Here is a 16,761-nt window from a genome sequence, read left to right as displayed (position 1 = left end):
CTGGGGCCAAGCTACTGCTCCGGAGGCTTGGACATTATTTGGAGACAGTGAGAAGCACCACAAGTCTGTGATGGTGGAAGTCAGCCAGTGAACTGTACAGACCAGTGGTGCTCAAACTTTTCCTGTTACGCTCCCCCTCACCAATAATGGAATCTGACCACGACCCCAATCCAATACTGCACAGCCAAGGCTTCCTCAGCAGAGGAGCTTGGACTGAAGGCATAGCTGGGGGACGGAGAGGGAATGAGGGCAGAGCTGGCCTGGGGGCGGAGCAGAGGGCAGAGTGGAGCTGCGGCTAGGGCCAGAGCTGGGATGGGGGCAGAGCGGGGCTGGGGCTTGGCACAGAGCAGGACTGGGTGGTGCTCCCTCCCGCCCCCTGTGGGGGCTGGCCTAGGCCCTGCTGCGTACCCCTCCCTCCCCCGAACATTCCTCTGTGCCCCTGAGGGGATATGCCCCACAGTTTGGGGACCACTGGTAGAGACGACTGTGTGATATTTAAACTGAGATTGACTCTACAGCTACAATAATCTTTGGGGATGGAGGTTATTTTGGGCGGGGGGTATCTTTGGTCAATTGGCATAGCGTTCAGATTCAATAGAGTAAACAAAATAATCAGATGCAGGCAGAGGAAGGGAAGGAGACCAAGGAGAAGGGAGGAAAAATAAGAGGTTAAAACATGAGAGTCTCCTATCCATCTGAAAAATCATCCTATATATTTATTTAAAAAAAAAAAAACCCACACCAGCATGCTTCTAAAATTAATTAAAACTGAATAACCAAAATTAACATCAGCAGTAGCTGCTAGAATTATAACAGCTCCAATAAATATGTAGTACTGTGTTGCCCATTCACACAGTGATACATGTTTTCAACATTTATATTCTTTCAGAATTTGGAAGTAAAATGGATCCAGTAAATTAAAGGGAAAATAACCCCACATTATAAAACGTGTATTATATTTACTCAGGGGACACCACAGATCAGTTTATTACTCCTTAATGTCTTTTATTCTACAAAGAGAAAGTGATTCTTTTCAAATGACAAAGCTATATTGGATTTATCCAGTTCTACCTTCTATCTCCACTCAGTTTATCACATTTTTAGATAGTCTAAAAGGCATCCCACAATGGGAGGCCATTATGTTTCACAGATCCTCTGTATCTGATTTTATAGACACACAGTATCTCTGTATCTGATTTTAGACTCACTTTCTGGGCCTTAAGTATCCCTTATACTTAAATGGGTAGAAAGGACTGGATTGACAACACAGTGCTTCCAGATGTATTTGTTCATTGGTTTATGTATGGGTTTCAAGTCTGAGACTCTAGCTCTAGAATGCTCACTGATACCAGGTCAGGTGGGCCTGGAAATATTTCATTGCTCTCCCCTGACTTCTATGACTAACTCAGGGCCAGTGCCTATGCCCTTCCTCAGTCACAAAGGTTGGCCCAATGCCAGGTTGAGGGTGGGAGAAATAAGGAAGGAAAAACGGTGAAGAAAAATAAAGTGTGTCATTTAGAGGAATACATAAGTGACAAAGCAGCTCATCTCAAAATCTTCCTTCAGGAAGTGAATTGTACTCCTCTATTCTGTGCAGATTGACTCCTCTCTGGAGAAAACACATTCTTTACCTTATGCAAAGATCTTTACCAGGGACTGCCTATAAGGCTATACCTGTTCATTAATTCATAAAGAATACTTGAGGCACTGTAGATGGTTCAAAATCTATAGAGATTCCATAGCTGGTTCAAAATCCACAGAAATTGTTCTTTGTTGCATTCTCTTTTATAAATGAAGCTGATTCAACAGAATCAAACTTTTTGGTAAATATGTTTATTGATTTTATCATCTGCATATATGTTTTGTACCGACACAATTAGCAATCGGGAGAAGATGGAGCTCTATAAACACTTTCTAGCCAGGTTTCTTATAAAGGTTGGTGCTATGGGAAACTAGCTGAAGCTTGGCTGACTCAAGAAACTAAGACTCAGGAGAACTAAAATGAATTTCCAGTTCTGCTACAGACTTCCAATGTGTCCTTAGGCAAGTCACTTTATCTCTCTGTGCCTCAGTTCACTATATGTAAAATAGAGAAAACAATGATAATAATGTGATAATAAAGTGCATAGGAGCCCCAGCTATGGACCGGGCTTCCATTATGACAAGCATTGTACAAACAAGTAACAAAAAGAAACTCCTGGACTTGAAGAGCTTACTATCGAAGTAAAAGACAAGGCGGACACATCTTTGTCTGTTTTGTCGACTTACCTATGATCCTGTAAACAATTGCATATGTGCTTAATTTTGCACAATGATAGCAGTCCCATTGAAGTCAATGGGACGACTCATAGTGCGTAAAGTTAAGCATGTGTCTAAGCCTTTGTAGGATCAGGAACTTAGATAGCAAAGCCTTCTGAGGAGGGACCATTTTTTGCTACATGTATGGCCCCTAACTTTGGTTGAAGATTCTAAAACCTACTGTCATAAAAATAAAATACTATTAATAGTTGTAGTCGTATTTTCCATACTGCCTCACTGCTGAGGGACAAGAGTAGTGTTAAGTAAAATGGTGAGAAAGAGGCAAAGCAAGTTAAATAGATGGTCTGTGGTTTGATTCATTTTTTTTTCCTATGCACATTGCTCCATATTTCAACACTTAACTAGAAACGTGCCAGAAGCAGAACTGGATTGTGAGACAGAGGCTTGTACTGTCTTTTATGTGTTGCATAATTGTATCTGCCAATGATCATTTGGAGTCACAGAACCAAAAGCTTGACCTAGATTCCTGGTTAAAACATAATTCATTTTCCAAAGTAATAAACATTTTCTAAATAAAGCCTTGTGTTACAATACACATTGGAAAATAATTGTTTACCCAATATTCAGACTACAGTATGTGCATGTCTGCAGATTCTTAAAATTTAATTTATAATTATTGAAATTAATTTAGTGAATCACATTTGTATGATTTGAGGCCGCATTCTGTTATATTCTTATTTCAACTCTAATTTACAGCCGTATCACAGGAGTCCTTACAAAAGGGTATTATTTTTTCTTTTCAAAAACATTCAAACCCAACAATTCTAGCGCAACATATATGATTACCCTTAAACAATTACTGACCCTTCCATTATCTTGCTTAGATTACATCATCCTTCCTGAGTTTCTCACAGGCTGTAAAATTCCACAGCCCTTTTTGATAGGCACTAGTATCCCAATTACTGGGTCAAGATACTAACATCAAGATATCTTTGAGAAACACTAGGCTTGGATATATAAGCTGGCTCCATGCATGAGAAGCAAAACTCATTTTTTTTTAAGTAAATAGAAATTAAATGGATTTGTTTCCTCTTTTTCCTATCACAAGAGCCAACATTAGTTTTAATTTACTGATCCTTAATGGATCAGTGGATTAGGATCAACAAACCCCACCAAATTAGATTAGGGAAAACCATGTTATACTCAGCAAGTGAGATAGATATTAAGAACTGATTTTTAATGCACTGTGTCTACTAGCAGTATTATTTTCAAGAAGTTTAAATACACCATGTGCATTAGAATGTTATCACTGCAAACCAACATTAGAAGAGACTGCCACTGACTTAAAAAACAAAAGAGACATTCTAATAAGTGGAAAATCAATCACTAAAACCACTAAATGTCATAGCTCAACATTTCAGGGAAGCAATGATAATTGTTATTTATACACTGTACGAATGATATATGTCCACAGTCTAGGAAGTAGGTGCCAGTTTTTTAGGACTGTACATATATTGATTTTGCATTTATTTAATGTGGCCATTGTAAGACACTTTATTCTTCTGATAAACTATGATTGCTTATCAAAAGATTCTATAATTCAAGAGAAACATTCATAACGTGTGAAAATGAAAACGAACAGCCCACAGAAATCATGCCACAAAATCCAATTTTGTGGATTTATAGCAGAAAGGCATTAAACTACTGTCTTGCAGGAGCAGCAGACTAGTCACTGAAGTATAACTGGCACAGCAGTAATGATTAAGGTGACATGTCCTCCTGCAACAGCTGTTAATCAGCTTAATACCAGTTACATTATTGACATTCTTGTAATTACTTTTCCTAAGGCACGTTTGTGCAAAATATATTTGACTTTAATTATGAGTATTCGTAGGTGAGCCCAATTCCGGAAATGGAAGATCAAATGACTTCTAACACAGGTATTTACTGCACAGATATCATGTGGATCTAAAGTTTAGTATACAAACACTGCCTGGTGCCTCTTTAAATATGTAAGTGGTTTAGTTGTACCTTGCCATCTTCCGAGCAGATGCCCATATGTTCTCCACTTTCATCCAGGCTGATCTGATTTATCTTCACTGGGCTCTATAAAAAGAATATGTAAACTTTGAGGAAAAAGTTGCATCAATGGTCAAATACCTTGCTTTCCCCCCAGCGCCCCTGCAAGAATTTAAGCAATAAAATCTCTCCTGTGTTTTAGCTACATGAGTTCAAGAAACATAAAAAAGAAGGTCTTTCTACCCCAGTGCTAAAATACATTTTTGTTTCTAGCCTTGTGCCCAACCCAGAAACCTACATTTTTCTTATTACCTACTGCAGGGACTTGAGATGTATGTAAAATGAGATACCTGTACAACTCATAGTTCTGAACCTGTACAACATACTCATTATGAGTCTCTCTTGGCATCGAGCACATTTTTAAAGAACATGTTGAAGAATGTTACATCGTAAGAATTTTCAGTTGTTCCAGTTTGGTCCATGGTGATACTAGAAATTATTTTCTCCCTAGAAATCTCTGTTTTAACTTTTTTCAGTTTTACCTTTCACACTATCTTAGAAGAAGGTATTCAAGCAAAACAACACAAAACTACATCACCTAAACCTTGTCATTACCAAATAATTTTGGAAGAGGCCTTCACGATTAAATCATGGTGATGTTATCTTCACCATTCATTTATGATAGAACAAAATGGTTATCTGCAGCCCATGAGATTACACAGCACCACTTTGCAAGTAATTTAACAGAAGCATCTGCCCTTCCCTTCAGAAGTACTTGTTAAACATAATTTGAGTACAAATATTTAACCCCATAATATGCTCCAGAGTATTTCAATCCAACAAATATGAGCACATCTGACTATACTCAAGTATCTAAAACTTGCTTGTGCACTATGCCAATCACAATCCCATGTACCTCCAAAGTTACAAATAAAATAAATGTCTCATTTCTGCTCTTGTCACTTGAGGATCTTCACCTACCATTTTCAAGATCCCTTACACGTTTGAAAAGATTTTGCAAAATTGTCATGAAAATTTAAAATAGCCCACACACAGAATACACTCAAACACTTACTATAATGCTGAACTTGATGTAAAAAGGAATAGTAAATTGTACTCACTTGTGAAAAGAAAAGAAAAAATAACCTAACTCTTAGCAGTGTCTACACTAGAAAAGGGAAGCCATTTGTAATTGCACTACCAGGATAGCAGTAATGTAGTGTGTCTAATGCCAGTCATGCTATTTCAGATACAGTGTTGCTGTGTGTCCACACTTGCTGTTATAATTACACTGTCTTATATCACAGTTCCTAGCTCAGCAGTCTACAGGAGATATCTTAAGGCCTTCTGGGAGCCTTTGGGAAGCTTAAAGGAATTATGAGGAAAAGGAATCAAACTCTGGGACATTCAGTTCACTACCCCATCCTCAATTCTCTATCATTACCTTGGAAAGTACCTGCACAGAGTATTTATGATTAGGTCAGCATTCCTATCGTAGGCTGCTCTAAGTAACAGCCTCGGATTCAATAACTTATCCATCCAGCTATGCACAGGTTGCTGCAAGCCTCTCTACCTCCTCACTCCTGTATGCATAGAAGACACCTTTGGTTTCATATATGTTCTGCAAAATACTACAGGGAAGTATGATGATTGCTACATTAATCACTAACGTGGTCATTCAAGGAGAGTCATCTCCACTGTCAGCTCAGTCTCCCAAAAATTTCATCATTATCCTGCATCCGCTGAGTACAGAGCTGAATCAGTATCTCTCCAGATTTATGTAATCTGGGAATGGTTTCATTAAGGGACATGCAACGATTCACAATGGGGATAAACACACCATTAATGTCAATGTTGTCAGGTGAGATCAGAGTCCCTTACTGCCTCAGTTTTCAAAAACTCTCACATTATACCCTTTGCCTGCCTACCTCATGTACATGTCCATCAGCCATTTTGACCTGTGAAGGCCCACATCACCCACCTTTGAGGAGCACCCATTTCTCTTAATATACAACTGGGCTAGGGAAGGGTGGGGATACAGAATGGACACAGGGGTTCCATCAACAGCTCCAGCTAAGTTCAAGAATCCCAACTGTTTCAAAACTCTGAATGATCTCTGGCACACTGGCCACCTTGAACATCTCCTCCTGCAGGACACTATATATTGCCATACAAACTTCCACCACGCCACTCCCCATGGGCTTCCTAAACCCAAACTGGTGCTCAAATCAGTGGGCAACTATTCCAGGGAGCCAACTACTACTGGGCAAATTGCCACTCTTTTCCACGGGGAGCTGCGCTCTCACTCTGGTAGACTGGCACGGGAATGCCGGGGCTACCTCAGCACACAAAAAAGTCTCCTTTATCTTACATTATGCAGCCACTACCACTCATCGCAGGTCTCGATAACAACTTGCTCCCACCTGTGTTGTTGTGGTCCAGGCCCTAAGCGGTGCTCTAGCTGGTGAAAGTTATCCTCAAGTATCACACATAGCTGATTGTCCCAAGTGTGGGGAGTGAAGAACCACTGCAGCAAATCCTTGGTCTCTGGCATCTTCACAAGTAGTGTAGGAACATCCTCTCCTCTCTTAACTCAGCCTTGAGACTGCTTTTCTAAACCTCTCTTGCTCAGCTACCAGCAAGAGGAGAGCAGTCATCTTTTCCTCTGCTTAAAGACAAGGCCTAAGAAATGCCACTTCAGGTCTCCTCCATGTTCTGTGCTACCCAGAAACATCTCTGGCTTTCTGGAAGTATGTACTGAAGATTCAGTCCAGTGTGTTGTGAAAGGGGCACATTTTCTGTCCTGAACTGGACCTACTGTTATTGTCACAGCTTTCTTACAAAGGATCTTCAATCCCCTTATCTCTTTGATGATAGAATATCCACCTTGGCCATTGCCAGGCACCTGATTATAGATTAAATTGTAACGAATGAATTCAGCTGTCCCAGTACCTCCTATCTTCCTACATTGCCAACTGTGCCCGCATCTCAGCCTCATGACAGCTGGCAGCACCTGGCCTTCTCTTGGACCTGCCACCAACAGATTCAGAGGCATCTGACTATATGAAAGCAGCATGTGATCGAACCCCACAGTGTGCACAGCTCTATTTGTACAGGTACATATCTTGTCTCGGCAGTGGAGTCCAGAAAACAGACCCGATATGTTACATAAGCAGTGACAAGTGCATTGTGGGATGGTAAGGAAACAATTCTCTGCATAGCTATGGCATCAGCAATTTCCACCCACATGAGCACGGCAGGGGTAGAATATGGTAGGGTAGAGTATCACACATTAATCAGTTTTGCTCAAAGCAAACTGGTAACTAAAACACTTGTGACACATTTGGGTGGATGCAAGGCATGCTTTCAAAGGCATGCTTAGAGGACACCAAATAGGTGGCTAGCAAGCCAAATATCTTTAACGTAAGCGCCTTGTGTGAGTAGAAGTTTGCAAGGTTACTTTGCAGCATTTAGACTCTTCTTTCGCTTAAGCAATGTTCTCCACATCTTCACATTTTTACATTGTGCTTTGGAGCCATTAACATTTTAAAATAAAAGTGAGGTTATGGTTAAAGGTGTTATTGTTTAAAACCACATCTTACTACTCAACATGCCTGCTTTGTGTGTCTTTTATTATCAGTTTGCTTTCATGACAAAAAAAAGTTATTGTTATTTGCACTACAGAGAGACTACAGCGACAGAAGATCAAAGTGGATGTAATCAAAATCAGATATACTTGCTGCTTGTCAACCAAACTGGCAGCTAAGTTTCAACTGCAAAAACATTATAACTGGCGATGATGCACAAAGCTAGAAAGAACGTGGACTGATTTTTTCAAAGCTCAAGTTAAATTTGTGGTGCCGGCCATTGGAAAATTCTCCTTACTTGTAATCTCAACAACTGTAACCTTGAGGTCAGTGAGCGGTGATAAACATGGAACCTCAAAATGTTGTATTCTTTTTGAATACTCATGTTTGACTATTAAGCACACTTCTTAAAATAAAGAATTACGCATGAGTTTAAAAAAATTTATATCCTACACAAAACACAGGGAACTTGAGAATCCAGAACAATTAATAGTCAAGGCTGCAATTGCCAAAGCTATGTTCTACTTGTCAACCATCCAAAACTAACCTAGAGTTACCTAGCACTTCTTGAATTCAGACTAGATAGCAAAAGGCTTCATATGTTATCTAAACTGATGCACTTCTAAAAGTAACTCCAACTCATCTTTTTTAAATCAGAAGCCTTATAAACTGTATTAATGTACCAACCAACCAAGGCTCAACTTGCTTTTAGCCATATTCATATTCTGTCAACAGTTTGTAGAGAATGTTGGTTTTTCAGGAAACAAGAAATGCACAAAGTTGTACATTTTTCCCCTCTTGCTCCTAAGTTTTTTCATTAAATTTTATAGTGGAGTAAAAAAAGTCACAAACGTAAAAGACCAGGAAATAAAATAAAAACACTGTATGCACATGTCTTTATTTACTCAGCCATCACGACATAGGTACAGCTGCCGTCCTTTACTTGTTTAAGCCTGATTTCAACTGGTGCATGCAACAGTATTATTGGTCTGGCATTAATGACAGGTTTTTAAAGTAGAAAGGGAACAAACTCCCTATACAGAATCTGTCACCTTTGCTCAACAGAAAGGTTAAAGAGGAGGAGCTAGTCAGTGGTAGGAAATAGACATTTATTCGCTACCTCATTAAAATCTGAAAGGAAGATTAGACTACCAAGTGGGATCTATGGTATTTTTTTTTAAGTGGATGGATTTCAAAAGAGAAGAAAATTAAAGTAGTAATCTATAAGCTGCTTCTTATTTTTATAAATCCAAACATTATAAGCAATGGAAGCAAAGTTCAAATCCACAAACTAGTAATATCAATATTATTCAGTGAATAGTAATGGTGGTGCTCGGGCCCTATACCGCAAACATACTGGGCACAAGGCTTTTGAAGTATGACAGATAGTAAGTGTTTACAGAATCAAGTCCTCAGGTTGTAAACCCTTTGGTACAGGAACCATGACTTATTTGTTTGTGAAACACCAAGCATACTTATGGTACTGTACAAGTGATGTTAAACCAAATATTTAAAAACATGAAACAAAAAGCAGTGTGTTTTAACTCTGGCAGGAAGGAGGATCCACTCCAGTTATGAAGAACTCGACTAAAATGATTAACCCCAAAACAAAATCAGAATTTCATAAAGAAAGTGTGCTAGTTGCCATGCAGGAGGAGGAAGAGTCTTCAGCTGAATTTCCATTAGCTGCAGTTTTCTTTCTGATGGAGACATGTTCGGAATGCTGGACAATGTAAGTAAGTTTGACTGTTCAAAATCAATAAATGCCAAGCTGACACGATGGAACAAAAAAAATGTTACCTTAATGGGAAAAAAAAAGTTTAGGAAAAGGAAAAAAGGCCAGTGGGCATCTTCTATATAATACAGGCTTTTGCAAAAGCATAAATTTGAAGGAAAGGAAGTCAAGTAACTGCCAACAAATGCTCCTCATGTGATAATCAATTACCTAATGTAAAATGCCTGAAATAAACACACTTAGTATGGATTATGTCAGCTCTTCAATTAGGAATAAATTCACGGCCATTCAGAAAGCCTCTTTTAATTGTGTTCTTTGTGGCAACTCCTTCTCCCTTGACACTCATCATCATCCCACCTTATACTATCAGTCCCCCAATGGTGAACCTGAGAAATCAATCTGCTAATGTATAATTTGTAAAGCTCCTCTGACTAACAAATGGATAATTGATTCTTTCACAAATGCTGCATCCCCATGGATATGAAGTGGAATGAATAAAAAAACATAAGAGTGGCTTTCACTTGAATTCTGTGAGACATGCAATATTTACAAGCTAGAATCTAAACGTTTTAATAGTTGTCTGTGACTTCATGCCTTTTAGCCACGGGTAGTGAGCAAGCAATACACATATTATGGGTGTGAAAAGCAATCTAGTGTTCGATCATACTTATGGTAAAGTAAAATGAGCTTTAAGAGGCCCCCATTGATAATACACCAGAGATAAGTGGCATTTCCGTTCAGTCTTTAAAAATATTTTTCTTAAGCCACTCATAGCTTAACAAAAACACAACCTAACCCAAGGTTCAGTACCATATAAACACTTCCAAAAGAAAAGTATTCATAGTTCTTTCTGCAATGCAAGATGATTATCATTTCTGGGTCCAAGCATCAACTACGGAGCTAACACAAGACCATTAAACGGGCAAACCACCCCCCTCCAAAAAAACAGTCAGTTCCTGTATCCACAGCCAACCCTCAACTAGTTGCTGAGATTTAATCTTCAAAAACAAAAATCAATTTGTCTCCTGCTGGTGCCTTTTGATTATTTTAATAATTTATATTTGTGGCAATCACCATGGCACTAGGATGCCTATACAATACCAACTATGGATACATTTCCTGCAATTTACAGAAATCCTAATTCTTAATCTCGTAACCGCCAACCCACTTTCACACTGTAAGCTCTTTGGGATAGCAACCATTACTTGTGTTGTAATAGTTTCCAAACTTGGTTGAGGCCTGTAGGCACGAGCACAATGTAAATGATTAATAAGGAAAAAAATAATGCATCTGTAGCTATGATGCCATTAACCGTCCAGAAATACTTGCCCAGAAATACAAACCTTGTGCACTGTGCAGGGTGAAAAAGCTAGCTCTGGTAGGGCATTTCATGGTACTGCCTTGGTTTCCCCATTCATAAAGGAGACTGATATGCACTTCAACTACTGTGTTGTAAAGATTAGTTAGATCATGCCTGTAAGCAGCTTAAACATAAATATGGCTGTATAAGTGCTAAGTATTACTTCTCTCTACTGGCACAAATTTGACCAAATTACATAACCTCAATGGAGAGCTATGGAAGGAACTCCATTAAGTGTACCTTGTCAGAAAGCTCTCCCCTTTTGGGTGCCTTTCCAGGTTGTGAAGTGATTGTGGAGGAGAAAAGGGACGAAATCTGGACAACTCTCTCGCCATTCCAAGAAAGAGACCAAGCACCCCGTGTGTTAAAGTGAGAAATAATGCTTTCCCCCACCAGATCAGTATTTAATCCCAGAGTTTGGAATGTTGTCAACTTTTTCTAAGTAAGTTGAGCTGAACCCAAGGATACACGCATACCACCCAAATGTCTTGTACTGAAAAACTTGTGTTAGAAGAAGAAAAATCCAAAGCCATGCATTTTATACATCCTCACTGAAGTCTTGATGCACTGGGCTATCTAGAGAAAATCTTACGTAGCTAGACTATCACTGACTTCTGTAAAAAGAAGAGGAGTACTTGTGGCACCTTAGAGACTAACAAATTTATTTAAGCATAAGCTTTCATGAGCTACAGCTCACTTCATCGAATGCATCCGATGAAGTGAGCTGTAGCTCACGAAAGCTTATGCTCAAATAAATTAGTTAGTCTCTAAGGTGCCACAGTACTCCTCTTCTTTTTCTGGATACAGACTAACTCGGCTGCTACTCTGAAAATTGACTTCTGTGACTCTGCACAGGAACAAGCAACCACACTGGTGAATCCTGATGCCACGTCAGGGCTTCAATATAATTTACAGCAAAGGGAGAACCTTGCATTCAATCAATAAATCGATCAATTGATAGAATCTAAGAAACTTCATGCAGTGGCATGAACTTTGAAATATGAGGTTTACAAATATAAGAAGTTCTTTACTGGTAGAAAGTAGTATGTTGAATTTTTCAGATTCAAATTTTAATCTGAAATAAATGTATTCAACCCATATCCAATAATATTGGAATTAAGGTATTGTAAAAAAGTGAGACTATTTGCTCAAGTGTGTTTCTTGTAAAATTCTTGCATTTTCATTCTCCAAATAAAAACTCATAAATTGTATTGTTAGAAAGAAAAAAAGAGTAGCAGTGTTTGGGGTTTTGAATAACTCAATATAAGCCATTATTTCTTCTGTAGGGAGGGGAATTATCTGCAGACAGAGGGAGAAAAAGATCATGAATGTTTACCTAAATCTAAGACAGAGGATGAATAGGAAAATGTTTGTCTAAATCTCAGTATGGGTTAGGGGAGAGTGAGACGGACAGAAAAACCTATAGTGATTTCAATATTTTCCATTTCAGTGAATTCCTTAATTTTGTCAAACACAGGCACAAAAAACTTTCCAAATTAAAATTAAAACAAGGGATCTCTCTAAATCTGGAGCAGATTTAGATAATCAGTATGTCTGCCTAGGAATGACAAAACAAAGCACTACTATCAGAAATAAATCCACTTGGAGAGCTTGACGCTTGATTTCTAGCAGAGTTCGGCTTCCATCTTATTTCTGACAGATACAAAATGAAGTCCTTCATCTATTATAACACTGATGGCCTTAGGCCCATGTGACCTATACAACTGCATAGATCCACATCTTTCCAGAAGCCCTGCGTCAAATAAAGACATCCAACCTATAAACCCTGATTTCCCATCTATGGTCTAACTTCGGTGCCACCAGGTTGATTTGAAGATTAAATCCACTAAATCTAGCTCTACTTCTTGGCTATCCTATTTATTATACAGAGAAGTCACCAGAGGAAGCAAGGCCTCACAAACAGAGGTGTGGTGAGGGCGTGGGGGACTTTAGAAACATCTGAGTGGAAGTTACTGGCTATAAGCAGGTAAGACGACCCAGAAGGTTATAAATCCATAAAAGTTAGGAACAGTCCTGAATCTGCTTTCTTCCAATTATTTTCATTAGAATAATGGTATCCCCTTATGGTCAACTTTAGTAAGTATTCATCTCAGAATGTTAATTTCCTGATCTGCTCTTGAATTAGGAACCGCACTTTGTGAACTAGCGGAAGCTCAGCTTTCATACCTCTGAGGAGGACTCAAGTTACTTGGAGAAATGGGCTAATGATTACGTTTGCAATTCTTACCCCGTTTAAGTATTCCATAGAATTGTCTAGCATTTTACCATGGGGGTGGAAAGCGTGAGAAGTCCTATGAATCACAGTTTATCCGTAATTTGAGAAGTAACTGATGGTAGAGATGTAAGAGGTCAAAGTTCACATCACATTGCAGAATTTTTCTCCAGCTATTATTTTTCGGGTGCTCTGTCTAGTCTAGTTTTAAAATGTCACCAAGTAATGGGGCTTCTACTCCTTTCCTTAGTAGACCGTTCAACCTCTTGCCAATCTTGCTACTCTGAAGGTTTTCCAGTGTATCTACTCTTTCCCCTTGTTTGGGCAAAGGAAAGTAGAAAGAACTCCCTTACAGAGCTTGCCATCCCTGCTTATGGATCATTTCAGCAACACAAAACACTCATCTCTCCCTACACCCACCTCAGGAACTGCATCAATTGCACCTAATCCCAGCTCACAGCATACAAGAAAAACTAGATTTTTTTTCTGTGATGGTTTCTGTTATTCTCCATCATTGGAGATTTTTAAGAGCAGGTTAGACAAACACCTGCCAGGAATGGTCTAGATAATTAGTCCTGCCACAAGTGCAGGGAACTGGCCTACATGACCTCTTTAGGTCCCTTCCAGTTCTATGAAAAAGCAGTTAAAAACAGAAGGGCTATATAGAAAATCCTCCTCCTTCTCAACTTCTTAAAAACAACAACAACAAAAAAAAACCAACCCGAATTAGAAACTGGAAGTCTGGGGAAAGGCGTTTGAAATATTTCTAAGTTTTAAATGTCTTAACCACTGGAAGAATCAACAACTGGTTTAGTACTAGTTCCCTGATATTTTATGATATTTTATGTTAGTAGATAGCAATGGAGGTAGAAGAGAGAAAGATGCCCTTTCTTGATCAGAATGTAAAAATGTACCAAAACAACAAGAGTTTTGGAAGAAACCCCAAACAATTTTGGAAGATACACCTTTCAATGATCGCTTCTGAATAAACTGAATCTTCAGCCAACTGGTTTACATGTGGCATGCCCACATTTGAGGAAGGAGAATAGCTATGTTACCTCCCACAAAAAGCAAAATGACAACAAAAATGCACTTTTGTGAGACATGCATCTCTGATAAAGGTATAAAACACAAAAAATGGAGAAATTGCAGCTTTAACACCCACCTTTAAAAAAAAAATCAGAATGAAATCACTGGAAAGCACAGAATATTTTGCCCCATTAGAGTGATCCATAGAGAATTATGGCTGGAGCCTGAAAAGTGCCGAGCACCTCCTGTGAAGTGCTGAGTGCCCTCAAAACTAACCAACTACAGCAGGACTTGAGGATGTTCCGCACCTCACAGGACTGGGACCTCACAGGACAGACTGTTCCGCACCTCACAGGACAGACTGAAACCATAGTCATTTTTAGTTTAGCTAGCTCAGATTTTCCAAGATTTAGTGATATATGAACTGGAGGTTAGAGAGGGTGCAGTGTCGCACTGACATTGCCAACTACACAGAGGGCTTCAAGATCTTCACCAACAGGAAGTTTTGAGACCCAGCAAAGAAAAAAAAAAACCCAAAACAAATCTCTAACGTAACCATTAAAATATAGGAGGATAGGTTTAAGGGCGACAATCTGTGTAAGTCATTTTCTAAAGGTGAGTTGTAGATTAGGGGCCTGCTCCAATTGTCACGGAAGTCAATGAGAGTCATAAGCACTGAATCAGGCAGAAGCAGATCTACTATACAGGAATGAAGTCTCTCTCTTACCTGAAAGGAAAATAAATAGAAATCCTCCTGATGTATTTCAAAATAAAAAATATCCAAGCATTGAGTCAATCGAACCTGAAACTCAGGTCACTGGCTACAAATAAAATGCAATTTCCCATATATATTTTCAGTTATTGTCAGTTAGATATTTGCACAAATAAGCACTAAAAGGACACATGTGAAAACAAATTTCAAGCTTCCTGCTTGTTGAGTCCATAGAAATTCTACATTGTTTGGTCACCAGAGGGGCAATTCTGGAGTTTCCTTTGGTTTGTAGTCATATCTGAAAAGCATACACCATGTCTGGCAGAGAGATCCTAAGTGATGATCAAGCCACGTTTCTCATTCTCAGAAGGATCCTAAGCTACATTTGCAGACCAAAAAGGTGGTGAAGAGTGAGAGAGCACTCACATAAGAAATGAGACTCTGAATCATACAGCGCACAGTAGCCTACTGAAAGTGGCATATCGTGTGCAGTATCTTAACTGTGACAGAGAAAACCAAATGTAAAGCTGAATTGATCCCAAATAATTTCTCCAATGCATTTACATATAAAGAGGTTCTATTTCAATATCAGGCATAGTAGGGAAAGGACCTCCACTATACTTTATTTAGCACTGACAAACCACAAAAACTCATTCTCCGTTTGTTTCCCCCTTCCCCACCCGACATATGTATCATCTATTTTTCTATCTTCAAAACTCCAGTGTCATACAGTGCCTGCTTACTCTTAGTAATCCATACCAGCTGGTCTGTAGTTTTGAGGCAAAGGATTGCATTTCAGAATAGTGAAATGCAACGATACAAATTTTCAAAACTTTTCTCTCCTCTTCATTTCCTTGTGGAACATAGGGGTGGAAGGGATTAGCCTCCTCCTGCGTGCCACAGTGAAGGATCAACTTGAAAGTAGCTACTGTTGCTATACAAGTCATGTTCAGGGCATTAACACCTACGACCAATCTGAATTGTCTGAGTTTAGCATTCTATCGGGGCTACAATAAAAAACAACCATATACCCTGTCATGTCTTTTTAAATAAATAAGTCATCTTTCAGAAGGGAAACTGAATTAGATGTGCAAAGTTCATGATCAACAATACCTTACTCCCTGTGGGAATAAAATCTTAGTTTTCCCTTCATGTTTTGTTCATCATGTTATGTCCCTGTTATGTCATTTTTTTATTCCTAAAAGAACAGTCTTTTTTTTTAAATAGAAACAAAGGGCTTCAGCCCCATCATTAATGTCACCTTAGATAACAAGCACTGTCCTCCAAGAAGGATTCAGTTGATTTTTACTTTCTAAGTAGAAAAACATTTCCTAATGCAAATAATATTTTATTAATGCCAGAACTCTGAATAATTCTGACAAGGAAACTTCTGATTTTGGTGTATAGACACACAGGACCCTGTCTTATCTAGGCAGGAAAATGGCTGTCTCCAATATAAGATGCAGTTTAACAAAAGGAAAACAGTTCTGGAAATCAGCAGTATACTAACTTCTTAAGAACCAATCCTGTCCAAATCCTCCCTATGCTTTTAAAGGTTGTTAGGATTTAGAAAATGCACATCTATGTAATATGTCTTCTCTTTGCTAAAAGACAGCACTGTACGAGTTCTAACACGGCTGAACTCCGACTACAGGGAATGCTGTAGCTGGACCATTCCACTAGCCAAGACGGAGCTCAGGCAGGGGAGGTGCATCAGGGTTCGAACAGGAGTGGAGAGAGGAGATGGTCACTCATTAAACAAATGCCTTTTGCCAGCCAATTCTTAAATTTAGAAAGGAGTTATGCTGGGAAGTGGTGGTCTCTGAA

At 38.9% G+C, this 16,761-nt stretch overlaps 1 protein-coding gene across 6 annotated transcripts in view; it reads right to left on the bottom strand.

Moving 5' to 3' along the window:
* Positions 1–16,761, bottom strand: part of VPS41 (VPS41 subunit of HOPS complex) — a 171,768-nt gene that overhangs the window by 108,950 nt on the left and 46,057 nt on the right. For 5 of the 6 annotated variants that reach the window (XM_073332850.1, XM_073332853.1, XM_073332851.1 and 2 more), the window contains one exon: positions 4,291–4,365. The exons of the other annotated variant lie outside the window; for it this stretch is intronic. In XM_073332850.1, coding sequence (XP_073188951.1) covers positions 4,291–4,365 — 75 coding nt within the window. The remainder of the gene's footprint in view (positions 1–4,290; positions 4,366–16,761) is intronic. 6 annotated transcript variants of the gene reach the window in all.

Source organism: Lepidochelys kempii, chromosome 2 (genome assembly GCF_965140265.1).
Source record: "Lepidochelys kempii isolate rLepKem1 chromosome 2, rLepKem1.hap2, whole genome shotgun sequence".
NCBI classification, from domain to species: domain Eukaryota; kingdom Metazoa; phylum Chordata; order Testudines; family Cheloniidae; genus Lepidochelys; species Lepidochelys kempii.
This window is presented reverse-complemented; position numbering and strand designations above follow the sequence as displayed.